The sequence below is a fragment of the Zeus faber genome, assembly GCF_960531495.2.
Source record: "Zeus faber genome assembly, chromosome: 14".
Classification (NCBI taxonomy): domain Eukaryota; kingdom Metazoa; phylum Chordata; class Actinopteri; order Zeiformes; family Zeidae; genus Zeus; species Zeus faber.
In genome coordinates this window covers 20,683,018-20,707,556 of record NC_137200.1, presented here as the reverse complement: position 1 = coordinate 20,707,556, position 24,539 = coordinate 20,683,018, and the positions used below count along the sequence as shown (strand labels likewise).

The window sequence follows — 24,539 nt, the reverse complement described above, 5'->3', positions numbered from 1 at the left end:
CCGGTCCGGTCTCTCCCGCAGCTCCAGGATCACCTAGATGGACGGACGGCGCGGTGGAGATACGTGGTCAGACAACTCAGCGACTCAATACGAAGGCCTCTTGCTGGAGGGGGGGGGGGGGGGGGGGGGGACCCGGCACGCGGCGGGGAGCATAATGACCTCCACTGGCTGGCGCTGAAGCAGGGCGTGGTCAAACGTGGAGCCGTGGAAGAAGCTTTGACGCTTGAAGCGCTCCAAGCTCCGTAGCCTCCGCGTCGGGGTTTTGCACAGAAGCTGAAAAAAAAAAATAAATAAAATAAGGTGAACGAATAAACAAAGCTTGAAATCAAAACTGTCCACCGGGCATCATTCACAACACCTGGGCGTGAAGGACTTAAGGTGGCGGGTGCGTTAAATATCGATGTGGCGGGCGCGAACGGGAACCCACCTCGGTGATGAGCAAGGCCAGCGGGGGGCTGAAGCTGAGCGGCATCTCGTAAGGGAAGCACCGGACCTTCCTCAGCATGCCGCAGTGGTCCGCTTCCGGGGGCACGGGGAACTGGAAGAGGTTGGCGGTGCATGGAGAGAAATAGAAATTAGGGGGCAGTGGCTCAGGAGGTAGAGCGGGCCGTCTCGTGATCGGGAAGGTTGCCGGTTTGATCTCGGCACGGGCAAGTGTCCTTGAGCAAGATGCTCAAGGCAGCGACATTCTTAAAAAAATAAAATAAAATAATAAAAACAATGTAAGAACAAGCAGAGAACATGTTCCGGAACACCGCTGTCAGTGTACTCAAGATGAGCTCTTTTTACTTCTTTACGTATCATTCCAGGCCGCTAGGGGGCACGGAGGGATACCGCAGCACCTATTTCCAGAGGGAGTCGCCGGAAACAGAAAAACAACAATTGAACGGTGGCGAAGGGAGCACGAATGCGACAGCGGGGGGAGCCGACTGTGGCTTTGGTGTATTTAAAGATGAGAAATGAAAAAAATAAAATAATAATAATAATAAAAACAAGAAGGAGGTTGAAGTCCGTGCCCTGCCGTGACGCAAGGGCATTTGGACCCGTTGGCGACAGGGGGAGCTCTCAGAGCGAGAAAGAGACAATCGACAAGTTTGCCAGACAAATCACAGCGTCATTTTGTCCTTCCCTTGTTCTGAACGCGTCGTTCTGGTCAAAAAGCTCTACATCTTTTTACGTCTGCCTCCACCTTTAACCCCCCAACTGCTCCAGGGGGCTGCGTCCATCTGTGTATGTAAGTCGCTTTGGACAAAAGTGGCCTAATGTAATGTAAATGACAGTGATCGTCAACACAGTTCATCCCTAGGACACTAGTCACTTTTTAAACGTTACTGGTACATATATTTTAGTTACTAGTTGCTCTTCCAAGTAGTAACTTTTTTAGTTTTACTCGTAAAAACGTATTAGGTACTATTAGTATCCATTAGATACTAGTTTCTTTTCCAATTGTTACCAGTAACTATTGCAACGTTACAATTTCAACCATTTTGTCATTGAATCCTATGGGGCTCTGTATTTGAGGTATCAAATATTTGCCTCCGACCAGTATCTATCGTGATTGTTATTAGTATCGATTGTGATTGTTATCAGTATATATTCTGATTGTTATTAGTATCTATTGTGATTGTTATTTGTATCGATTGTGATTGTTATTTGTATCGATTGTGATTATCTGTATAGATTGTGATTGTTATCAGTATCTATTATGATTGTTATCAGTATCTATTGTGATTGTTATCAGTATCTATTCTGATTTTTATTAGTATCTATTGTGATTGTTATCAGTATCTATTGTGATTGTTATCAGTATCTATTCTGATTTTTATTAGTATCTATTATGATTGTTATCAGTATCTATTGTGATTGTTATCAGTATCTATTCTGATTTTTATTAGTATCTATTGTGATTGTTATCAGTATCTATTGTGATTGTTATCAGTATCTATTCTGATTTTTATTAGTATCTATTGTGATTGTTATCAGTATCTATTGTGATTGTTATCAGTATCTATTCTGATTTTTATTAGTATCTATTGTGATTGTTATCAGTATCTATTGTGATTGTTATCAGTATCTATTGTGATTGTTATCAGTATCCCTTCTGATTGTTATCAGTATCCCTTCTGATTGTTATCAGTATCCCTTCTGATTGTTATTAGTATGTTTTCTGATTATTATCAGTATCTATTGTGATTGTTATCAGTATCCCTTCTGATTGTTATCAGTATCCCTTCTGATTGTTATTAGTATGTTTTCTGATTATTATCAGTATCTATTGTGATTGTTATTAGCATCTATTGTGATTGTTTTCAGTATCTATTGTGATTGTTATTGGTGTCTATTGTGATTGTTATTAATATCTTTTGTGATTGTTATTGGTGACTATTCTAATTGTTATTAGTATATATTGTGATTGTTATCAGCATCTATTGTCATTGTTATTAGTATCTATTCTGATTGTTATCAGTATCTGTTCTGATTGATGTTGGTATCTATTCTGATTGTTATTAGTATCTATTGTGATTGTTATCAGTATCTATTCCCATTTTACTAGGTCACTATTAATTGTGTACGAGTACTTATTCATTAATGACGAGTGCCTTTTCCCATTGTTACTCATAACGTTTTTATTTTTACTCTTAAATTTTAAATAAACAATCAACAAGCGGTTTTGTCTACAGTAGGAATGTCTCATCACGGGTAAACAATACGTTAATACATAACAAATACGTTGTTACTGGTAAAACCAAAAATGTAACTAGTAACGGCAAGAAAAGGCAATAGTCACTAATGAATAAGTACTACTACTCAATTAATAGTGACTAGTAAATTTGAAATAGTTACTGGTAACAATTGGTATGGTTACTACTATCTAACAAATAAGTACTAGTACTAATTCATTTTGACCAGTAAAACAAATATACTAATTAGTAACAGTTGGAAAAGCAACTAGTAACTAAAATTCAGGTACTAGTAACTTTGAAAAAGTGACTAGTTCGTCCTGTGGATTAAATGTTAAAACCGCTTGCCACACTGGAGATAAAGCTGATTCATACATCCAATTATTCAAATGTAGTGACCTCGAAGAGTAATCCACCCTTTTCATAACCCAAAAAGGCACCTCACCTTCCCGGTGACCAACGAGAAGAGCAGGATGCCCAGAGACCACCAATCCGCCGCGTGGTTGTAAGGCCCACCGCTCAGCACCTCTGGAGCTGCGAAGGCAGAGACGGCCAAGTCACCCCCGTCCAACCCGACACACGCACGCACGTCACACGTATCCCCAACCTGGAGGGCCGGGCCTCTCACCCATGTACTGGATGGTTCCGCAGATGGTGAAGGCGCGTCCTCCCCGCTCCAGGCGGCGGGATAAACCAAAGTCAGCTAGGCGGAGGTGGCCTGAAATATAAAAAAATACAAATGAAAAATAGCTCCTTTCGGGTATTTGATTTTCTATTTTGGCTGTTTTCGTGCAGTGCGAGAGGATCGATTGAAATAAGAGTAAATCTGCTAAATGTGTCGGTACATAATTCCTGTATGTTATCTCATCTTTTGTGCGTTTTCGATGGAAACAGTCGGAACATTTCACTCGTCGGATCCGTGTTCGGTAAGGGAATGGTCTCCGGAATGGGTCAGCTTGTGCTGCCGGACGGAGTCATGCTGCCCCCAGGTGGGCACCAAAGAGAATATTACCATTGTCTGTTAGAAGGATATTCTCCATCTACAAAAAAAGTCAAAGATATAAAAATAAAACATATTAAAACCCATATATTCACGTTGTTCATGAATGGATAAAAGCAATACAGCTCTCTGTATTAAAAAACAAACAACTGTTACTTTGCCAAAAGATTCTCAATTCTCCCTCACCTTCACGTCTCTGTGGATGATTCCGAAGTCGTGGAGAAACCCTGCGGAAGACGGGCACCGAACAGACACTTTTATTCTGCGTGTATCATCTACCGACTGATGAATCAACCTCAGTGTAATCAAGCAGGAGGTCCTTCCTAAGTCTTCGCACGGTTAAATAAACGTTCGGCATTCTGGCATTAGAAAGTGAAATTCAAGGACTTTCAAGTGCTTTTTCAAGTGCATTTCATGCAAAACGCATAATCCATTTTCAATGTGATCTTTATTAATTAGCAATATAATCTTAGTCTCATTGTCTATATTTTTATATTAGGATATACAGTATATACTAATATAATTATTAACCTCATTTCCATCTACTATTATAAGTCTATTTCCAACCATGCTGGTATAATCTGTCGTAAAAGCAATTCTGGATTTATTTTTTATTACGTTACGATCTCAATAACCAAACCAGGAGGAAAAAATCTCACAGGTTTTCAATGGTCGCACTACTTTGTTCTTTTTCCAGGGACTTGTCAAGCACTTCAGAACAACAGGGGGCTAATTACAAGGTACACACACACACACACACACACACACACACACAGACACACACACACACTCACCGAGAGCGCACCCCAACTCCGCTGCAAACACCCTGACTGTGGCTTCCGCAAACTGGCCGATCATCACCCAGTACGTGTACAGATCGCCCGTGCTGCAGTAGTCGCACACTGTGGGGAGCGGACACCGCATTAAGGCCTGTTGGCAATATCGTCCGTTTGCTACGGGTGCCCAAAGCCACGGGATGCGAGACACGGTGAGGGGGAGGAAGGGGGGTGTGAAGCCGTCTTCTTCCGGACACCAAAGCGGCGGGGGGTGGGGGGAGCCAAGCCGGGGAGAGGGGCTTCAGGGGGGGACGGAGGGGCGTCCGCCCTTTTGGACGTGACACACATAGCAGGCCTGCGCGTGCCGGGGGGAGCACTCAACATCTGGTCCCCGGGCTGAACGCAGGCCCGGCTCATGGGGGAAAGGGGGCGGCAAAGTGGGTCACATTTTCTCAGTCAGCGGCTGCGTGGGAGAAAATGCCTGAAAGGCTAAACACGGCACTTGCGGGGTACGACACGCAAACGGACGGCGCAGCGGTCGGGTGCAGCGCTCGGAAGGGGGTTCAAGGAGGGGAAAAGTCGCCTGCGGGCAATCGACCCAAAACGCCCTCTCGATCCCAACATATAACTGCGGTGAGGAAGGGAAGAGTGAAGGGTTTTGGGAATCGCGGGGACCGGGGTCACTCATCTCTACGTGACTCACTAATGTAGAGGTGGCGCTGCGTCTGCCAGCAGTCTTGGAGGTCGTGGACAAAGGGGTGACGCACCTGACGCTGTAGGCAAAGTTCATAGGTCAACTCAAAAGACAGCGTCATTCAGACAAGGGGCCCGATCGACGAGACGGCTGGACGCGGTCTCCGGCGGTTTGACATCCCCCCCCCCCCCCCCGGCCTAAGTTCATCCCTCATCACGGTTCTGGTTTTGGTTGAAAGGCGGCAGCGGCATACACACAGCAAAATATACATTAAATCACAAACGGCAGGAGCCCTTTTTTTCGCCGCTGAAGGACCCGGTTGTTCCCCACCTGGACAATGACCTCTTCCTTGGACTGTTCCAAAACACCCAGCCGCAGGATCTCGGATTTGGGTATAACCTGTTTGGCGGAGACAAAGTCAAGGGCGTTTGATCTGGGGCGTCCAAGGGGGTCGACTGCAGGTAGCTTGACGGTGTTTACAAATCCGATTCTGTACATCTCCATGACTCGAATGACAAAAGGTGAATACTAAGTCAAAAGGCTCACTTTGACGGCATAGGTTTTATGCTTGGTCTTGTCCTTCACCTTCAGGATGGGTCCAAACGAACCTTTGGCGATGTAACCCAGAACCTGATTGATATACAAGTAGATGGAGTATAGGAGGAGGCGATACAGATGGATAGATGGAAAGCGATAGAAAGAGATTCAAACTGATCTACCTGAAAGTGCTCGTGCCCGGGCGCGCTTCTGTGGGGGAATTCGGGCAGAAACATGGCGATGAACCCCGGCAGGCTCCACTCGGCGCGGAGCTTGTGCGGGCCCACGCCCGCCAGGCGCAGCACGTGGTCCGGGATGTCGGGAGGCTTGCCCCGGAGCATCCGCCGCCGCCCCAGGCGCAGCGCCGGCGGGGCCAGGCGACACAGGCCCGACGGGAGGGACAGGCCCACACTGGAGAGGAAGCCACGCCACCCCGAGGAGGAAACGGGCCCGTCCTCCTGCCCTCCATCGGGCCCCTGCAGGGGGGAGAGGCCACGTCACCCAATAATGTAAACAATCCAAAAGTAAGGGGATGCATACGGAGCACCCCCATGAAGCATCAAATGGGTAGATAGACGGACGGATGGATGGATTGATAGATCGATCGAAAGACAGAAAGTGATAGAAGATAGAATAGATAGATATAGACGTATATATAGATATATAGATAAAATAGGCAGAAAGATTGAGAGGATAGATATTTTCTTGATCTTTTTTTTTCTTTATTGAAGCTTGTCACAGCAGCTTGCATCAAAAATGGCTTATAATATATACAATATCCATTATATAAATAGAATATCAATGATAACAATCAAAATAGAAATAAGAAAATGTTAATACGCAAAAAAAAGAAACCCGAGGATGGCAACAATCAGTAGAGCTAGGCATTCATGTCACCATAGAAAAATAGGGAATGCAGAATAAAAAATAAATAAACAAAAAAAGATAAACAATGAAAAAAAAAATATATATATATATATTATTATTATTATTTTGTAATAAATCTATATTTCATTTTTCCCTGTAGGTCACATCACTAGGATGGAGGTGGACCTTCTCACCTGCAAAGAACCACATTTAACGCCCAGGGAAGGACAGGTGTCCTGCCAAAAAGTGATCGCCCGCCAAAAACTGATTGCCAACGAGTGATTGCAGCGTCCACCTTATCACTGAAAGGGTATTTATGCCTCAAAATAACTTTGTTTCATTCATGAGGGTTATTTCTTGGAGATCATAGCCCACCAAGTCCTTTTTTTTTTTTTTAACCGTTTTAAATATATTTAAAAGGGACAATACAACTCATGAAACGCAGTTTTGCACTTCCCGAACCATAAAATGCAGTTTTTCCATTTTCGTTTGCCGAAATCGAATGATTGATATCGAATCGAATGATAGCTCCTTCCTTGTGACTGAAAGGTTGTTTATGCCTTAAAAGGACTTGGTTTCATCCATGCGCATTATTATTATTCCACAGATTAAAGCCCACGCAGCGGGCGGCGACCACTTTTCGACCGGGCGACCACTTTCCGGCACGACACCGGGCATGACCTACATCCAAGCGTACGCGGCTGCCCCGCTCCGCCGCGACCCCCCCGCGGGCAGCTGCGGCGCATAGACGCGCGTACTCGAGCCCGACCCAGCGGCACCGTCGTGCGCCAAGCCCCCCCCCCCGCCCGGCCGACCAGCCTGTGCGCGTTCGGACCCGTGTGAAGTCACTCGCTCACCTTTCTCTTCGCAGCCTCGGCTCCCATCTCCCAGAACTAATCAGCAGAGGTCCCTCATGCCGCGCACCTCCATCTGTTCCCCAACTGTCCCCACCGCCACGGTCAAACTAAAATGCTATTTCAGGGGGGGGAAAAAAAACCAAAACAAAAAAAACAAAGTGTCTTCTCCGTGAGGTAAGAATTGACTTAAAAATGACTGTAATAACCCAACGCCCGGGACAAGCCGACGAGAGATATGACGACATATCGTAAACAAGTTAATCCCCCCCCCCCCCCCTTCTCCCCTTATGGGCGATAGCTGCCCCCGGCGCTACTGGCCAATGGGAGCGCGGCCTGCTGGGCTCGGAGGCCCGCCCTCAAGAGCAGCCATCCAATCAGAATGCAGCCTGGCCGGCCTCAGAGCCCTGCCCACCGCGTCCGTCCTGCATCCATCACTGCCATCGATCACCCTCCAGGTCAGAGCGGCGCTTCTTAAATGTGTGTTCTTTTCATGATTTCAAGAAGACGTTAGATGAGTGCCTTAGTGTATGTACAATAGCCTTTTTTTTTTTGATGACAACTATAGAAGTTTGAACTAAATCTCCAAAAATAAAAAATAAAAACCTGATACTGGATCTAATCAAACCTATCAGATTGAGGGTGTTTAACCACTGTCCTACAGTATAGACTATCGGCATATAGCTATTTACACCACCTAACTTCCTGAGGGCATCTTGAAAAGCATGTTGAATCGTCAATGGACATTTGCTCTCATCTGTTTACAATCTTTTTTGGCTCCAACTAGTGTACAGGTGCTCCTCACCAAACGACCGTTCAGACTTTGTTCGCGCACCACCCTTCATACACTACATACACACACCATACATACTAGCCACGCCCCCTTATCGTGAAATAACACGGGTCCTCGCTTGTCGACCAATTCGCTTAACGACCTGGTCGTAGGAACGGAACTCGGTCATTAAGTGAGGAGTACCTGTATTACGAAAATCGTGGCAATATTATTTTGACACCATTGTCACATCACAATATTATAACCTTTGCACTACATAATCCATAATGTGACATAGCATCTTTTAAATATTTCAATTGATAATTTTGTCACAAAAACAAATGAATCCATGGCACTCATTTTATCCTCGTTTGTAGCCATGTGAGTTGGTACACATTGTGTTGTTTCTGGAGTCCCCTGAACAGCCAAAAGGTGCTTCTTACGAAGCTGTCAAAAGCGGCGGCAAAAACCCAACAGACGTGAAACCGCAAGTACTTTTTATTTGAGACCAACATCAAAAGCAGACGGCGCCATCCTAACATTTATCTTGGGACATCTTACTTTAACAGGCGGCTGATATTTCTACAAAATAAACCAAAGTGTTTAGCTGTGACTGACATACAGCGGTTTGATATTACCAACAGAACGTGGTTATTGGAGGTTGCTTCAGACAAAAGCAGCTGCCAAGCCGCGTAATGTGAAGAGAATCAGGCATTTAAATAATAGTAGAAAAAAAAAAGGTGTAGAATTCAGGAAGTGAGCAGTCAGGGTTGAAAGGGGCCGAAGCCGGTCGGGTCTAGTCGTCCTCGTCCCAGTCCTTCTTGCCCTGCGGAGGCTTGGGTCCTCCCGCAGGTTTGGCCATGATGATCTGAGAGGGGAGATGGCAGTCAGACACAGGTCTTCCCAAACAGGGATCACTCACGACAGCCGGCATTCCAAAACCCCGCAGTTCCAAAAAGTCAGCAATATCGCTTTTGTACACGTTCTCTCTTCAGTAAGCGTCTATCAAGAGTTTATCTTTATTACACAATTTTAATTAAGATAATGCAAATCATATTCAAATAAGATTCTGATATATTTTAAGCCTTTGAAAGAAGCGTTCGTGAACTCACACTGGACGGAGTGAGTAAATATGTGATGCATGAGAAACATTTCACAGAGGAAACCACTCTCGTAGCAAGCTGCACAACATGAAGGTAGGGATATTTCTTGCCGTTGCGCTGGAAGGCGTTGTGAGGAGCATGCGGCATGCAGTCACACGGCGTTCTTTTTCCTCCCCAAGTTTTGGGAACATAAGTGACTCATCCCAGTGACATCTTGCAGTAACAAACCCCCCCCCACACACTTGTGAATTGGAGGAACACTTCCTCTGCGGCGTTGCACGTCACACAATGTTAGTAAAAACAACAACAAAAAAAAAGAAAACAGAAAACAGGCAGTCAGACAACACCTCAGCGTGCCGTGAGTTGAGTGAGGACGACGTCAAAACGCACACACCCATTCCTGCACCTGCTGAATGAGGGTCTAACGCCCTCTAATGATGGCTTTGAAATTTATCGGGCTCCTCCTCCCAGCCGTCCTTGTCCCAATGGCCCTGCTGCTTGGGAGCCTTCGGTCCCCCCGCAGGCTTAGCCATGATGATCTGGGCCATACATATACAAACACTTGACTCACCGCCTTGACTCACCGAGTACACCGAGTTGGAGGAGAGGAAAGGTTAAATGCGCGCGTCTCTCTCTTAGGGCTTTGTAGTGGACATTTTGATTTGAACCTTTTACACATTTATTAAACGTAGTGAAACTGTGTCCACACCAAAGCCCCGTTATGATAAGGTAGATTGACAGGTTGACAGGCAGTGTTGGATCTCGAGGTGGATTCTGGGTAATGCTTTGTGTTCCAGTCTGCTGCATCTACCTCAAGATACAGATAATCTGATTGGAAGACTCCTGGTCGCATCAATGCATTTCGATACTGAATGTTCCACTGAACTGTGATTAACATTTTGCGACAAGGTAAGTTATGCGCTTAACGAGAAAAATCACTCAATCCTGATTAAAATTTAAATTGCAGCTGTGCTCTCTATGTGGGGTATCTCCAAGTGAGATTTCCTAGCGTGTTGCGAATGCCGTGTGAAGGGCGCGTGCGGGTACACACCTCGTCCACTCGCAGTATGGTGATGGCAGCATTGGTGGCCAGTTTGATACCCCAGTGCTTGACCAGGAAGGGATCCATAATGCCAGCTTCCAGCATGTCCTTCAGAGCGGGGCCTTCTCCCTGAAGAGAAGATAGAACAATTTTGCATAACAAAATAAATAAGCTGCTTCCGCACACCCCCCAAAATGGGAAGAAAAAAAAACAACCTTCCTTAATAATTTACCTTTAACAGATACAATAGCTGTTGAAAATATGGATAGGTTATTACAACAACAGGAGTCATGGAGGAAAAAAAAAAAATCAATAGCATTTCCAGAGAACAAGAAATTCTGCACACCTCAATATTGAAACCGATGTTCTTATTTCCTTCGTGATGTGCGGCATAGAGCTTGGAGATTAGCTCGTTGCCCTTGACGCCCGAATTCTCAGCCAGGGCGCGGGGCACAGTCTCGAAGGCTTCGGCAAACTTCTTGATGGCGTACTGCTCCAGACCCGGGCACGTCTGCCGAGAAAAGCCAACGTCATCGGAAAGGTGTTGAGGCCGGAAAACAATTGATTGAAACGATTCAGAATGTCTACCTAAATGTTAACTCTCAGATACAAGGCATACCTCCCCATAAGTGGTGATCTGCTTAGCCAGCTCAATCTCAGTGGCTCCGGCTCCAGGTACAAGGCGCTTGTCCTAGAGGGAGGAACAATACGGGGGGGGTCTGCATTTAGCTACAGAAATGCAGGTTTGGTGAGGAAGGCACTCGAGCACATAAGGTCTTTGTGCAACATCTTGCCGACTCGGTAGCAGCATTTTACAGCAAAGTGATTTAAAGTAACCCCCCTCCTCAATTTAAAAATTGAGTGCTAAATATTTTATGTATTTTAAAGTTGTATTCAAACATTGGACATTAGGGATGCCACGGTGAGGAATAGTCTATTGGCGATTTCTGGGGGGCGCAATTGAAATTTTGCACAATCGCCCAAGTCTAATGGACGACCGCCCAACACGGACCATCTTAACGATTGCTACTTGCCCCTTGTAAGGACAGACTTACCCTGACCAGAACCTTGAATGTATTGACTCCGTCATCAACAGCCCTCTCAATGTCGTCCATCAAGTTCTCAGTGGAGCCTCTAATCACAATTGTTGATATGGCGCCATCTTCTTTCTCTGTCATTTTTAGACAAAAAGCATTCACTGATATTATGTGGCGTTGAATAACAAGTGCGGCAGCGTCCTGGCTGAAAATACAAAATGCATGCAGCTAAATAAAAGCCGGTCCTAGCGTCTTACCATGTTTGAAGACCACCACTGTGACGTCTCCCATCTCCGACAGGTAGACACTGTCACAGTGACCCATTTCCTCTGGGGTAGGAGGTGTCTGCAACACAGTGGTGTAATGTTCTATCTTGTTTTTCATAAAAAAAAAATTAAAAATTTCTAAATCTTTCTTCTTCTAGGAAGAAGCTTGTCTGCTACTCACCACCCTGGGGAGTGCTACACCTCCCACAGTTCTGCATAACCTCCTAAGGTCCCATTTGGAGTTGATTCTGTTGGGGGGGAAAAAAAAGAGCCAACAAGCAAAACTTTAGTCTTTAACTCCTGTCTTTCAAAAATAAACAAACAAACAAACAAACAAATAAAATAAAATAAAAATTAAGACGAGTGCAATGACAAATCAAAAGTGTCCTTGGGTCTAAGCATTTGCAACTGGAGATGCGATTGTCCATTTGTGTCGAATTAGGATGAAGCTATTCTCTCACTCGTGTTGACCCCTAACGAAAGAAAAACAAGGCTTAAAATTCTAAAAGATAGTTGTTGAGTATTCCTTTAAATTCGAAATCCGGTTGTTATCATGTGACCACTGCCAGCTGCAGGATATACACCGACACTAGATTAAAACCCACTGACAGGGGAAGTGAATAACATTGCTCATCTTGTTTCAATGTCAAGGGGTGGGATATATGAGGCAGCAAGTGAACAGTCAGTTCTTGAAGTTGATGTGTTGGAAGCAGGAAAAATGGTCAAGAGTAAGGATCTGAGCCACTTTGACAAGGACCAAATTGTGATGGCTAGACGACTGGGTCAGAGCTTCTCCAAAACGGTAGGTCTTGTGGGGTGTTCCAGGTATGCAGTGGTTAGTACCTACCAAAAGTGGTCCGGGAAAGGACAACCGGTGAACCGGGAACAGAGTAATGGGCTCCCATGGCTCATTCATGTGTGTGGGAAGTGAAGTCCAGCCCGTCTGGTTTGATCCCACAGAAGAGCTACTGTAGCACAAATTGGTGAAAAAGTTAATGCTGCTATGATAGAAAGGTGTCAGAACCCACAGTGCATCACAGCTTGCTGCGTATGGGGCTGAGTAGCTGCAGACCAGTCAGAGTGTCCATGCTGACCCCTGTCCACCACCAAAAGCACCTACAATGGACACGTGAGCATCAGAACTGGACCATGGAGCAATGGAAGAAGAAGGTGGCCTGGTCTGATGAATCACGTTTTCTTCTACATCATGTGAATGGTTGAGGTAAGGGACCGATCTGATTGAGCATCTGTGGGACTTTCTGGAACAACAAGCCCGATCCATGGGGGCCCCACCTCACAACTTCCAGGACTTAAAGGATCTGCTGCTAACGTCTTGGTGCCAGATAGCACAGGATACCTTCAGAGGTCTTGTGGAGTCCATGGCTCCACGAGTCAGAGCTGTTTTGGCGTCACGAGGGGGAGCTACACAATATTAGTGGTGCTTTTAATGTTGTGGCTGATCTGTGTATATTGCACATACCTGACCACCATCAGCTTATACTTGTTGGCATAGTGCAGGGCCATGTCGGCCACCTTGCCCCCAGTCACCACCACGTTGACACCAGCCTCCTTGATGGCCTTCACCTGGGCTTCCATCATGTCCTCTTCTCCTTTACTGAAGTTCAACAGCTCATCAGCACTCTTTATTAAAACAGTTCCCTGAAAGAAAGACCAGTGTTGCACAATTACTCCATAAAAAAGTACACACACACACACACACACACACACACACACACACACACACACACACACACACACACACACACACACACACACACACACACACACACACACACACACACACACACACACACACACACACACACACACACCCCCTCTCAACTCAAAATGGCAGAAAAACGATCATGACACAAATGTGCACCGAATGAGATATCGTCATTGAATGTTATACGATTGCATTAGTGCCACCTACTGACCAATGTACGCCCGATTTTTCAGAGTCATACCCTGCACTTATCTAAAACTAGATGGATTGGATTAAAACAAATTGGATGATTACCGAGCAATGCTCGGAGTTATGGAAGATTATGTAAAATAGGCCCTGCACAGATATCTTTTGTAAACTTTGAAAATGAATTGTGGCCAAACTATGGGGCATAGCAAAAGCCCAGTGGATAAATTGTATTTGGGGCAGTCCAGACATGCTGTGGTGCAACTTTGAAGGAGTAAGGCATTTTTTTTATTTTTTTTAATGGAATCCAAGGATGCAAGAATTGTGTTTCCACGACTATTGGTTCAGAAGTTATTAGACAAAAGGTCAAACTGGTTGTTATTGCGCCACCATTTGGCTGATGAATCATGTTTTTTGCATTTCCTAGTTCGGGAACATGTTGAACCTATCTTCCAAGTTTGGTGTCCACGGGTTTCACGATGTCTGAGCACCAGGCATATTCAGTGGAGAATAATAAAAAATAATAAATATAGCTGCAGGCAGCAATACACAGGGTCCAGTTTATTCGTTTTAGGTACCTGTTACATTTTTGGGGTTTTAGTGAAGTGCATCAAAATTTACTGAACTTACAAACATCATGTAGTTACGTCCATGTAATTCCAAGCTTTCATTACAGTACGTATTAAGCATTCTGATTTCAATATGTATGGAACTTCAACATTCATTTGTCATGAGAATTATTATATTTACAACTACCAGGAAATAAATGACATAAATATATACGTAAACCCATAGTTGGTAACTTCGAACCACTACAGAACTAAAGAGTCTACAATGCTCATAAATCTCATCTTGTTCATTGTGTTTAGGAATAGCGGCATGTCAGTCGAGCAGGACTAGCTGAATATTTGGGGTGAAAGTTTTTCGGTTTGTCACTAATATCTGCTCCATATGTAGATCGATTTGGATGAAATTTAAACCACGAGATCCTTGTGACATACCAGTTTAAACAGGACGTACCATGTTCGTAGCTTCTGCCGGTGTTGTGTTCCAGATCGTTTTTGATTACAAAATTCAGAGAACTTTCCCGGAGCAATATCAATAGGGGGTCTAATCTGCGCAAAGCAATAGGGTTTTCCCCGCACTTCATGCTGGACCCCTAAAAAACCATCTTAGTTATGAATTACATATTGAAGCACTATCAAACACTTTCGTCGTCAACCGCCCATAATTATGTTGTTATGCCATCTCACCTAGACAGACTTTAGCAAAACCATGTTTCCAAGTTAAAAGGTCTTGGATGTTCAGTAAATGTGAAACTAGTGTCTATTTTGAGACGTTGTTGCGAAAATGTATTTATTTCAAATCAGAAGTGAAAAACTTACTTTGGTCTCAGTCACCATGCAGTCAAAGGGGCAGGAGAATATGGCAATCTTGGCATCTTTCACTGACGTTACATCTCCCTCTGCCTCTTTCTGGAAAACCATGCCATGTAGCATGGAAGAAGCGGTCAAACCGCAACCCTGAAGAAAGCAGACGTACATTATAGGCTTTTAAATACAAATACATTGAAATGCCCATTAACAAACAGACTGAAAGAAAACGACTTATTCTGCGTGGAAAGCTACTTACCAAGATCTTGCATACTCTGACGCTATCGACGTTGAAGTTGCCAGATTCAGGGAATATGGAGACTGTCGAACCAACATAAACAAAGGTCACACAAAGTAACAGAACCAATGACGAGAACCAGAGATTATAATTTTCGGAGGTTTCTGCACAGTCAACCTGCAGATTGAGACTCACCACAGGCCTGAGCGATGAGGTTGGCCAGGAAGTCTTCATTGCCATACTGTTTGCTCATGACCGCTGAGCGAATGAGAGTTGTGGCCTCATCGATATCATGGAGGTTCTTGGCTGACATACACACACAGTCTGGCAGGATCTCCAGAGCCTTCTTACACGCCAGCTCATAGCCCTCAATCACCTGAGGCAAGTGGGGAAATGCAGCGAACGCAACATGTTAGTTGTTGTTTGTTAAGGTCTAGTACCTTATTAGCCTGTAATACGACAACTTTGTGTAGACAAATCTGCATCTGTGTTTGGGATGCAATGCAAAACATTGAACAGTTTTAACCATATACCCTCAGTGAACAATTTGCTGATACAAAATAGTGAAGTCCATATGATAAAAGGAGTGTTCACCTCAGACACAGACAGGCCCATCCTCAGCAGCTCCTCAGCCAGCTCCAGGAGAGCTCCAGCAAACACCAGAACAAAGTTGGTCCCATCTCCGACCTCCTGCTCTTGCATGTGAGATGCCATCACAATCATCTTGGCTGCTGGATGTTGCACCTGATAATTAAAAGGACAGTTATGCATTTGGATTTGTGATCTCTTCATAAGAGATTGTGGTTGTACAGCTGATGACGATTTTTTTTCTTCATACCTCGAGTTCTCTGAGAATTGTTGCAGCGTCATTGGTGACAAACAGCTTCTCCAGGTGGTTGATAACCATTTTATTCATGCCTGTAAGTTTTTTAAAATCATAATCACAGCAACCAATTAATAATTAGGAAGTCTTTTCAAACACGGTTCTATTCAAAACAATCAAATTCAAGCAGTTTAAAAAGTAGAAAGCATCCGACTGTTGGTAAAAGGGTGCTTACCATTTGGCCCATACGCAGTGCGTGTGGTCTGGGCCAGTTTCTTACAGGCTTGGATGTTACGGAACACCGCCTCTTCCAGGCCAGAGTAGTGCTGGAGTTGTGTGGAGGAGGAACAATGAGAATGGCAGTCGAATGGTGTAAATGTTGGTTGCATTAGTTATAGTCATCTAAATTATGTTTTGGTTATATTAGTCGAAATTATTGAACTAGGTAATATTCGGTAAAGTCTCTTCAATAAAATGCAAACGCAAATGCAAACTATGTGCGGCATTATTAAAATCTACCTGTTGCTGTGGCTGTTAAAAATCCAAAGTATTACAATGTATTTTTGATGAATGTAATTTGACGATATTTTAGGCGTGACTACTGCTGATTACAAAACATAACCAAACTAACATCCACTTTGGTCATTTGTCATCATTCTGGATGCTGTCACAGGAATACTTTCTAGCATTCCGGATTGTCAAGAAAAGTGTATATTTATGCCGCTTTATATTCTTTTTTTTTTTATTGCCGTGTATATAGAGCCAGCTGCTAAGCGAGCACCTCCATGTTATGTGTAGTCTGCTGTCTTCGCATTGTTATGGCGCACCTTGCTCCGTGAGCGATGACATTTTATTCAGTGAATGCAACTGTATACAACGAATGACAAGGGATGACAAATTGATCTGAATCTAAATACACACAACAAAAAGTTGAGGAACTGTTAGTAGTGATGTGGATATTAGGAGCAAGCGGGTAGAGGCACATCGGGCTTACGTTTAGAACATTGCAAAATGGGATGACTTCTCCCGTAATGCAGGCGCAAATCCAACATTTAACCATAACCCAACCCGAGACGATATATAGTCAGATACCGGGATATCGATATTCAATCGAGATCCCGGTGTCTGATGGACATTCAACTACCTAGCACCTACGTAGCTGTCTTTGAAGATGACATAAACTGTAGAAAAACAATGAAATTGCCTTATAAGGAAGGGAATGGTTGACCAAATAAATGCATCGAATAAGCATCCTCCAAAGAAACAACGGAACGACGACGTGAACACACAACTTGCTGCAGCTTGGCATAGCTTAGCTCGGCGGTGTTCTAGAACTCTCCCGCATGACTCCGACCGACGCGCTCCCTCGCCCTCCCGCTAGCAGGCTAAGCTAGCCGACAGGCTTCGCCCGCGGCTCAACCGGGCGTGTCCGCCGTTCCGCCGCCACAAAGAGCCTCACCTTGGCGCCGTCTTTCAGCATTTGGGCGAAGCCCGGTGCTTTGGGTACGTGCAGGGCCATTTTCGGGCGTTTAACGGCCGCGTTGTGTCGGAAAGGATGGCGGCAGCGTGGGATCGACGCTGGTACAAAGCCGGAGAGGAGGAGGAGGAGGAGGGGGAGGGGCGTAGAGAAAGAGGGCTGGCCGCTTCCTACAGGGGGTGGCGAGGGACAAACCGAACGCCGCGAAAATATGGCGACAAAAGAAATAGTGATAGAACGATTTTGATCAACTAAAAAAAAAAAAAAGAATTTTTTGAAAATAATTAAGTTATTGTCCCATATCCTAAATTCCGTGTCAAATGTTCTTTTCCATGTATTCAGTGTTTAATTCAATTACTATTGCAATATTATGGTTATTGTGATTGTAACTTGAAGAGTTCACTGTTGACTTTCTACTCTGAGTTTTTTTTAAGCCTTTTTACTTAATATTGAATTCTATTCTATATTAAACTAATGAACAAACAATTTGTTCTGTTGAACAAACAATTTGTTCAATAATTGAAAAAAAAAACCGAACGCTTTTATTGCATTGGTACACCACATAGGGGCGTTGTTGTCCGAAGAAATATGCAAAGGATCCCTGAATATTGGAGGAATGGCTGTTCACAGAATCACTTTGAACATAGCACACTAATAAAGATACAGAGATGCAGCTTTATACAACTCTAAAACATTTATTTTGAAGGTACATATAATGATAACATACTGTTTGTCCCACTTGCTTTTTTTAAATGGGATGCCAATGGAAAGATGGCGATAACTCATAAGGCACACTTTGAAGCTGCCTGCTCACTGCTACATGTGGCTTAATAACATTAAAATCCCGCCGGCGTAAAAAATAGGTAAAAGGTAGTATAGTATAAACATTCACATCTTTTGCATGCAGTTACAAGATTTCATTACGTATACATTATTGGCGCATGAATCCAAACTATTTGATAAAAATAAAAAAAAAGGCGCCGTTCACAGTAAATACAGAATATAGTAGAAATAAAAGGCATTATAAATCTTGGTCACATTATTGCATATTTGAGCAGAGGCAAATACCTCACTGTCGATAAAAATAGCGTTGGTTTAACAGACACAATTTTGGTCTCATTTGGTGAAGTCATCGTCGGCCTAAGAGACATTGTATCTATAAAAGTAGTGTTAAGACAAACTACACGTTAGTAAAATAATATTCATCTATAACAGTCATTTGGTTGCTCCCCATATCACATCGGAAATTCCCATTCTCCATCCGCATATGGTTGCTAAGGTACAGCTATGACAATCGGCAGCTACAACAAGCACTACCTGTGTGACATATAAACAAGACATGTAAACACACAGTAGTTACCGTGATGGTACTAAATGCCGGGGACTACGAATGTGCATATAAAACGTGAAAGAAAAACGTAACAGTCCAATGTCTATGATGACAAAATACAAGAAACGGGGGGTACCAAGGTGGTCCGTTTTTCCCCCGCCATCCGTTCAGTTGGGTTTACGGAGGCTGCCGGCGGCCGCGTGGACCCAGCCCCCCAGGGAGTGGGAGAGGTTCGTGGCTCGGCGAGCGAGGCTGGAGCGGCTGAGTTTACCGCCGGGATCCAATCTCCTCATCATCATCGCTCCTTCGCCGCCACGCTCAACTCTGCGGGTCCTGGCAGTGGAGAGAGGAAATCAAATTTATGTAGCTACAGCAAAAAAGTGAAGTAGCGGTAGTACTGGCAAGCAGAAGACAAGTAAATATTGGAGAAGTAATAGTGTGTTAGAGCATTCTTTGTTGCTGTTGTTTTTTGGCCAATTTCAGCAATTTTCCGGTCAAAAGGTAAATAAACATCTCTGACCATAAACATGCTTTACCATGTAGTAGCAGCAAATACAAGCGCAATAAATGTTAGGCGTGTACTGAAATACAGAAAGCAGTCGACTCAAGGGATACAGCAATAATGAGAAGTGACAGTATTCAAGTGTCAACAATCTCACCTATTTCCCGGTGAAAGATGTCAAATAAACAACCAACTCCTACTGTAGACATGCTTTTCACCATGCATCTAGTCAGGCCAGCTCTGCCTTACCATGCAACATTATACACCATAGTGTTATTTTGTCATAAAAACAATGACATATGAGTTTACCTTCATATCTACTCCGTAATTAGGGAATAGCCGAACTGCCTGTTTTATGGGGGGGGGAGACAAAGTTGCGGTTGAATGTCTGTCCAGACCAGGACAAGACGGTTGCAGCGTTTTGAATGTCAAGGGTGGGAAAGAATGCGTGCGCGGGCCGCTCCCGATACAATTGTGTTTTTCATTCAGCTCCAGCTCCCACACCCCAAACTTCCTGCTCCCTCCCGCTGCAAACCAAATACCAGACCCAGTTTGAATGTCAGGCGGGAAGAATGCGAGCAGGGGGGAGGGGGTGGGTAAGAGTCAGACCAGCTGCTGAGCGGTCGCCCTTAGTCCCCTCCAAAAACCAAAAAGGACATTGAAGACGTAAACTGCACCGTTATTCTGCTAAAATCATCAGTCTATTAATCAGGGTTCGTTCTGGCATTATAAAATTTAATTCAAGGACTTTCTTCTACTTTTTATTTTTATTTTCAAGGACGTCACCCCCAAAAAATATCAATTTGCAATGTGATCTTTATAAAATAAAATATAATATAATCTTAGTCTCATTGTCTGTTATTTATATAAGTATATCTTTTATTAATATCATTGCAATTGTATCATAAGTGTCTATTTACAACCATGCTGGATTAAATGTACATTTCCCTGGCATCATGTATGTCGTAAAAGCCATCCTCGAACATTTTTAATTACGTTATGATTTGAATTAAAAAAAACAAAAAACAGGAGAAAGATCCCAGGTTGTTGTTTTTTTCCCCTCCCAAGGACTTTTCAAGTACCTCAGCACAAAAGGGGCTATTTCTAAGGTACTCCAGCACTTAGATCTCTGAGGATGAAAATTCAAGCTCTTTAAGGACCTGGTGAGAAACACAATTTATTGAGTTTCATCCCACACAAACACACACACACACACAGAGGGGAAACAAAACATAATTACTTAAAATTATATAAAAAATAAAAAACCTTGGTGAAAGGGACACATACGACAGACAGTGTGAAACTGTAACAACAAAAACAATGGTTTACCCGTCATCTCTCCCAATGACGTCATCAAAAGCCCTGGAAAGGTGCTTGAGCTTCCTCATTCCGCTCGACACACTCTCCAGGTCGCGGTCAAACTTCCTGTAGGGCGAAAGAGGGATGTAACGAGGAGTAGAGATTATTGTCTGAACGGAATCATGCACGAATGCCAGCAATAGGACTCATCATATCACTACGAAATGATGTCGCCAAAATGTGACACTCAATTTTGTGACCCGAGATTTCTCGCGATATGAAAGTCTGACATATATTTCAAAATAAACCTCTCGCCAGACTACAATTACTCTGATACAACACTTCACGTCATCACATGGGTCAATGAACACGATGAACACTGGCATTTTCTTTCTCCACTGAACTTTGAATATAAGAGTACTGTAGATATAATGAAGGGGGATAAACCATCGGACCCTAACCCTCTGGGGTGGGACGCTGCATGAAGGACTCACTGCCTCTGGCCTTGCGTGTTGGGGGAGGCAAAGGGACTCCTCAAGGCAGCCATGCGCACCAGCTGCCGCCTGCCTCCCCCCGTCTTCACCCGCCTCACATCAGCGTCAGCCTCTGGGGTGCCCTTCACCCCGGATCTGCGATGAGACCCCGGAGTGCGTCTGGGCGTGGTCGCCGATCTGGGTGTTCGGCGAGGGGTTGCCATGGCGACGAGGACAGTCGGCTTTGGGGTGCGGGAGGTTGACGCACACTCCTCCTCCTCCTCCTCCTCACATATTTGACCCGGGGTCGTTACCAAGCACTCCTCACGAACAGACTCTTTACTTCTCTGCAGCCTCTGGGGGAAGAGAGGTACACAAGGAAAGGACATGAGGAGAGAGAGAGAGAGAGAGAGAGAGAGAGAGAGAGAGAGAGAGAGAGAGAGAGCGTGTGGGAGAGAGAGAGAGCGAGCTAGGGAGAGGATGAAGAAGGTGAAATAAGCAGGTTGGTTCAACGGCGAAGAGATTGCAAAAGGATGCACCAATAAAACTTAGTTTTTTTTACTTCTGATAGAGTCAGAGACGTACATTTTAAGTATTAGTTGATACTTACCAGTCCAATTCGAAAAAGAGGAATATCAAGTTGTTTTCCTTTAATTTGTCTCAGGGTATCAGATTTTTGTATTGAGGATATTCTCCAATACTCTATTTCAGTGTTAGGAGCCCAAGTACAGTGCCCCATGTTTACAGGCCTCATATGTTCTGACAGGACCTGCATCTTGCCGATTTGGAACAGCCCACTTATTGGTTCAGAAAAATGTGATGAATGACCATTAGACGCAAATGGCAGAAGTCTTGGTTTGATAATAATAATAATAATAATAATAATAAGCACAAAAGTTAATCGTATATTTTGACGCAAAAGTGATGTTTAGATCATAGTATTTATAGGCTGACAGGCTGACACTTTTAAAGTTAGTAGTGAGAACAGTAGTACTGACCAATTACTAGATTTAGTCATGTATGTAGAAATGGAATGATAACAGAGTAAAAAGGCATCATATTGGAGTGTATGCAAAAAATTTTGATACCTTTGACTTATTTTTTCTATATTTTTTTGTCACAAAACCATATTGGATTATACGCATATTATTATACTCAAATAAAAACAAAATAAGGGTCTTGATCTATACGGTTCAGTAATGAATGGGAATTGAATAGGACAATACTTAATTCAGGATTCAGAATCATTAATGGTTGTAAAAAAGTGATTATGTGATAAAAAAAAGTGATGTGTCCCCCCCGAATGAAGAGATACCAAAACCACCGACCTGATACACTCCGCCTATAGAGTGCCGGGCACTACGGGTGAATTTGTTGATGGTGTTCGTTTTGGGCTGTGGCTGCAGGGTTTCCCAAGTTGGATTCTCCGGGAGGGAACTGGCCTGAACGGATCTCAGTGGCAGTCGCTTTCGCAAAGACATGCGCAGGGAGTTAAGCGAGGACGACGAGCGGAGCTTGCGGAAACGATCAGGGGCTTCCGGGGAACTCTCCGCGTCATCGGATTCATCCAGGGACGTATGGGCTCGCCAAATTCCCACCATAGCCTTGCCGACTCCGTTCATCATTGATGATGCCACGCCAGAACAATCTATAGAGGAGATGTAGATTGAAAACCACAAATGTGTTCATAACAAGCGATTTGAGCGTTTGATTTTGATCAGATTTATAGATTGATTGTTTGATTCAAATAGGGTTTTGTCTTGATAAATACAACTTACTCATCTCAATGGAGAACATCCAGTTGGTTGTAAACAATATCCTATCTAACACTGATTGTGCCCTACACAGAAAATGGCAATGTGTAAAGTGAGTGTAGTCTTAATGCCAACTGTAGGATGAGCACAGTTGAGAAAATAAACTGATACAAACTATTTTGTTGGAGTTTAAGTTATATTTTGAGTAAAGGAAAAAAAAAAAAAGCTTTGGTTTGGCAGTTGCAAGGACATCCTTTTCATAGCCAATGGCCAATGTTTGCAATGCTTACTTTCCATGGGCATTGAAGTCACAAAACAAAATAACTGTGAGAAATTTTTTTTTTTAAGGATACACTGGATAATGAGTTAAATCAATATTTTACTGTACATTAGACTACTAATTTGGCAAGCATCTTCCCTTCTAAACTTTATTCGTCAAATGCATCTTCTATAATCCCACTCTGTAGATAAGTGTATGGGTGTGAAATGAATGAACCATTATCATCATCATCGCCGATGATGCATCTTCTATAATTCCACTCTGTAGTTAAGCCTATGGGTGTGAAATGAATGTACCATTATCATCATCGCCGTCATTATTATTATTATTATTATTATTATTAATATGAATTAAAAAAACAAAAACAAGAATCCTGGATTCAATCGATAATTATGATGAAAATGATATTAGGGAGGACGTCATTCCACGTGCAACATGTATCTAAAGTGGTTTATTCAATCAGGTTCTGCCTTTTTTTGTTTTATCTACATTAACTGAGTTTTGCTGCCACGCCTTGCTTAAGTAGACGCTTCCACGGTGAACACAGCATGTGCCCAACACCACAACGAGACGAGAGATTCTATGGGCTAAAAAAAACGGATTACTTAAGTGACATATCAGGTCCAACACAATATTCTTCGTGTCTAGTTTTCCTCCATTTCCTACATCCACGCCTAATTTTCTTAGATATATTTGATTATTTGGCAAGATGTATTATTCACCCTCCTGTTTACGAAATGCAACGTATCGACAATAAATACAAGAGCTACCTTGTTATAGTAGCTGATGCAGTAAGCTAACGCCATTCGCAGTAGCCGCTGAAACGCGATCGGAGTTAACAAGATCGATAAGTTAAACAACTTCCATGGGTAACAGTCCATATTTTGGGGAAAGCTACGCCGATTTAAAATCGAGATACGTATCCGCAGTGCAGCCCGTTATAATACACGTACCTCGCTTCACTGACCGTAGAGCGCTCCGTTACGTCTTTCTTTCAACTGTTTGAATTTGGCGCTGGACCCGCACTGACTGCGCGCCGTGGGTTGCCAGATCCCAGGAAAACCAAACGCGCCCCAAAGCACCCACAAACAGGTCGATTCTTTGGGGTTAAAATGTATCGAATCGACATTTCTTGTGAATATTTTTGATGCCAACTATTTGGCCGACATGATATCTTTTTATGCCACTTTCGAAAATATCCTCTCAGGTGAAGGAGCCAAAGCGCGGAAAGAGAGTCAATGGCAACCCTGCGCACCGGAACCCGCCTGTGACGTAAATCTCACGATGACGCCCCTGCGTCCAACAGACAGTGACGTTCGTATCCAAGTTATGATGTAATAATAATAAATAGTGTATATAGTGTAAAGTATACATACATATATAAGTATGCTCAAATAATAAACACAAGTCATATCCAAGTTATGATGTAATAATAATAAATAGTGTATA

The 24,539-nt window shown here is 43.6% G+C and overlaps 3 protein-coding genes and 1 long non-coding RNA gene across 7 annotated transcripts in view; 1 reads left to right on the top strand and 3 right to left on the bottom strand.

The window, feature by feature from the left end:
- rskrb (ribosomal protein S6 kinase related b) overlaps positions 1 to 7,574 on the bottom strand; it is an 8,813-nt gene extending 1,239 nt beyond the window's left edge. Inside the window, exons 1-13 of the mRNA XM_080013955.1 lie at positions 7,413 to 7,574; positions 5,871 to 6,164; positions 5,698 to 5,781; positions 5,482 to 5,550; positions 5,161 to 5,230; positions 4,476 to 4,583; positions 3,868 to 3,908; positions 3,694 to 3,721; positions 3,310 to 3,399; positions 3,127 to 3,215; positions 428 to 538; positions 160 to 273; positions 1 to 33 (exon numbers count right to left, since the gene is read on the bottom strand). The exon at positions 1 to 33 is cut by the window's left edge and continues 1,239 nt beyond it. Of these exons, the coding sequence (XP_079870081.1) occupies positions 1 to 33; positions 160 to 273; positions 428 to 538; positions 3,127 to 3,215; positions 3,310 to 3,399; positions 3,694 to 3,721; positions 3,868 to 3,908; positions 4,476 to 4,583; positions 5,161 to 5,230; positions 5,482 to 5,550; positions 5,698 to 5,781; positions 5,871 to 6,164; positions 7,413 to 7,439 (1,158 nt within the window). The 5' untranslated portion in view covers positions 7,440 to 7,574. The remainder of the gene's footprint in view (positions 34 to 159; positions 274 to 427; positions 539 to 3,126; positions 3,216 to 3,309; positions 3,400 to 3,693; positions 3,722 to 3,867; positions 3,909 to 4,475; positions 4,584 to 5,160; positions 5,231 to 5,481; positions 5,551 to 5,697; positions 5,782 to 5,870; positions 6,165 to 7,412) is intronic.
- LOC307240243 lies at positions 7,381 to 11,905 on the top strand. The gene is made up of 3 exons (XR_013844499.1): positions 7,381 to 7,586; positions 7,711 to 7,867; positions 11,788 to 11,905. It is a non-coding gene; the product is annotated as an uncharacterized lncRNA (long non-coding RNA).
- Positions 8,662 to 17,576, bottom strand: cct8 (chaperonin containing TCP1, subunit 8 (theta)). Of its 2 annotated transcripts, XM_080013934.1 has the most exons (16): positions 17,435 to 17,576; positions 16,211 to 16,301; positions 15,991 to 16,070; positions 15,747 to 15,896; positions 15,348 to 15,528; positions 15,174 to 15,235; positions 14,927 to 15,064; positions 13,110 to 13,288; positions 11,811 to 11,877; positions 11,621 to 11,708; positions 11,382 to 11,497; positions 10,946 to 11,017; positions 10,673 to 10,837; positions 10,336 to 10,455; positions 9,691 to 9,823; positions 8,662 to 9,049 (listed from the first exon to the last, which is right to left on the bottom strand). In XM_080013934.1, the coding sequence occupies exons 1-15, from the start codon at positions 17,492 to 17,494 to the stop codon at positions 9,716 to 9,718; spliced, it is 1,677 nt and encodes a 558-aa protein (XP_079870060.1). In that variant the 5' UTR covers positions 17,495 to 17,576; the 3' UTR covers positions 8,662 to 9,049; positions 9,691 to 9,715. The 2 variants fall into 2 exon arrangements, with proteins under 2 accessions (XP_079870060.1, XP_079870061.1); XM_080013935.1 differs by lacking the exon at positions 9,691 to 9,823.
- A 547-nt stretch (positions 17,577 to 18,123) lies between these two features.
- Positions 18,124 to 24,106, bottom strand: pimreg (PICALM interacting mitotic regulator). Of its 3 annotated transcripts, XM_080013947.1 has the most exons (6): positions 24,044 to 24,106; positions 22,385 to 22,704; positions 21,078 to 21,412; positions 20,614 to 20,709; positions 19,594 to 19,632; positions 19,000 to 19,115 (listed from the first exon to the last, which is right to left on the bottom strand). In XM_080013947.1, the coding sequence occupies exons 2-5, from the start codon at positions 22,679 to 22,681 to the stop codon at positions 19,602 to 19,604; spliced, it is 759 nt and encodes a 252-aa protein (XP_079870073.1). In that variant the 5' UTR covers positions 22,682 to 22,704; positions 24,044 to 24,106; the 3' UTR covers positions 19,000 to 19,115; positions 19,594 to 19,601. The 3 variants fall into 3 exon arrangements, with proteins under 3 accessions (XP_079870071.1, XP_079870072.1, XP_079870073.1); XM_080013945.1 differs by lacking the exon at positions 19,594 to 19,632 and having other exon boundaries at positions 18,124 to 19,115; XM_080013946.1 differs by lacking the exon at positions 19,594 to 19,632 and having other exon boundaries at positions 18,124 to 19,115; positions 24,058 to 24,063.
- Positions 24,107 to 24,539: the final 433 nt, after the last annotated feature.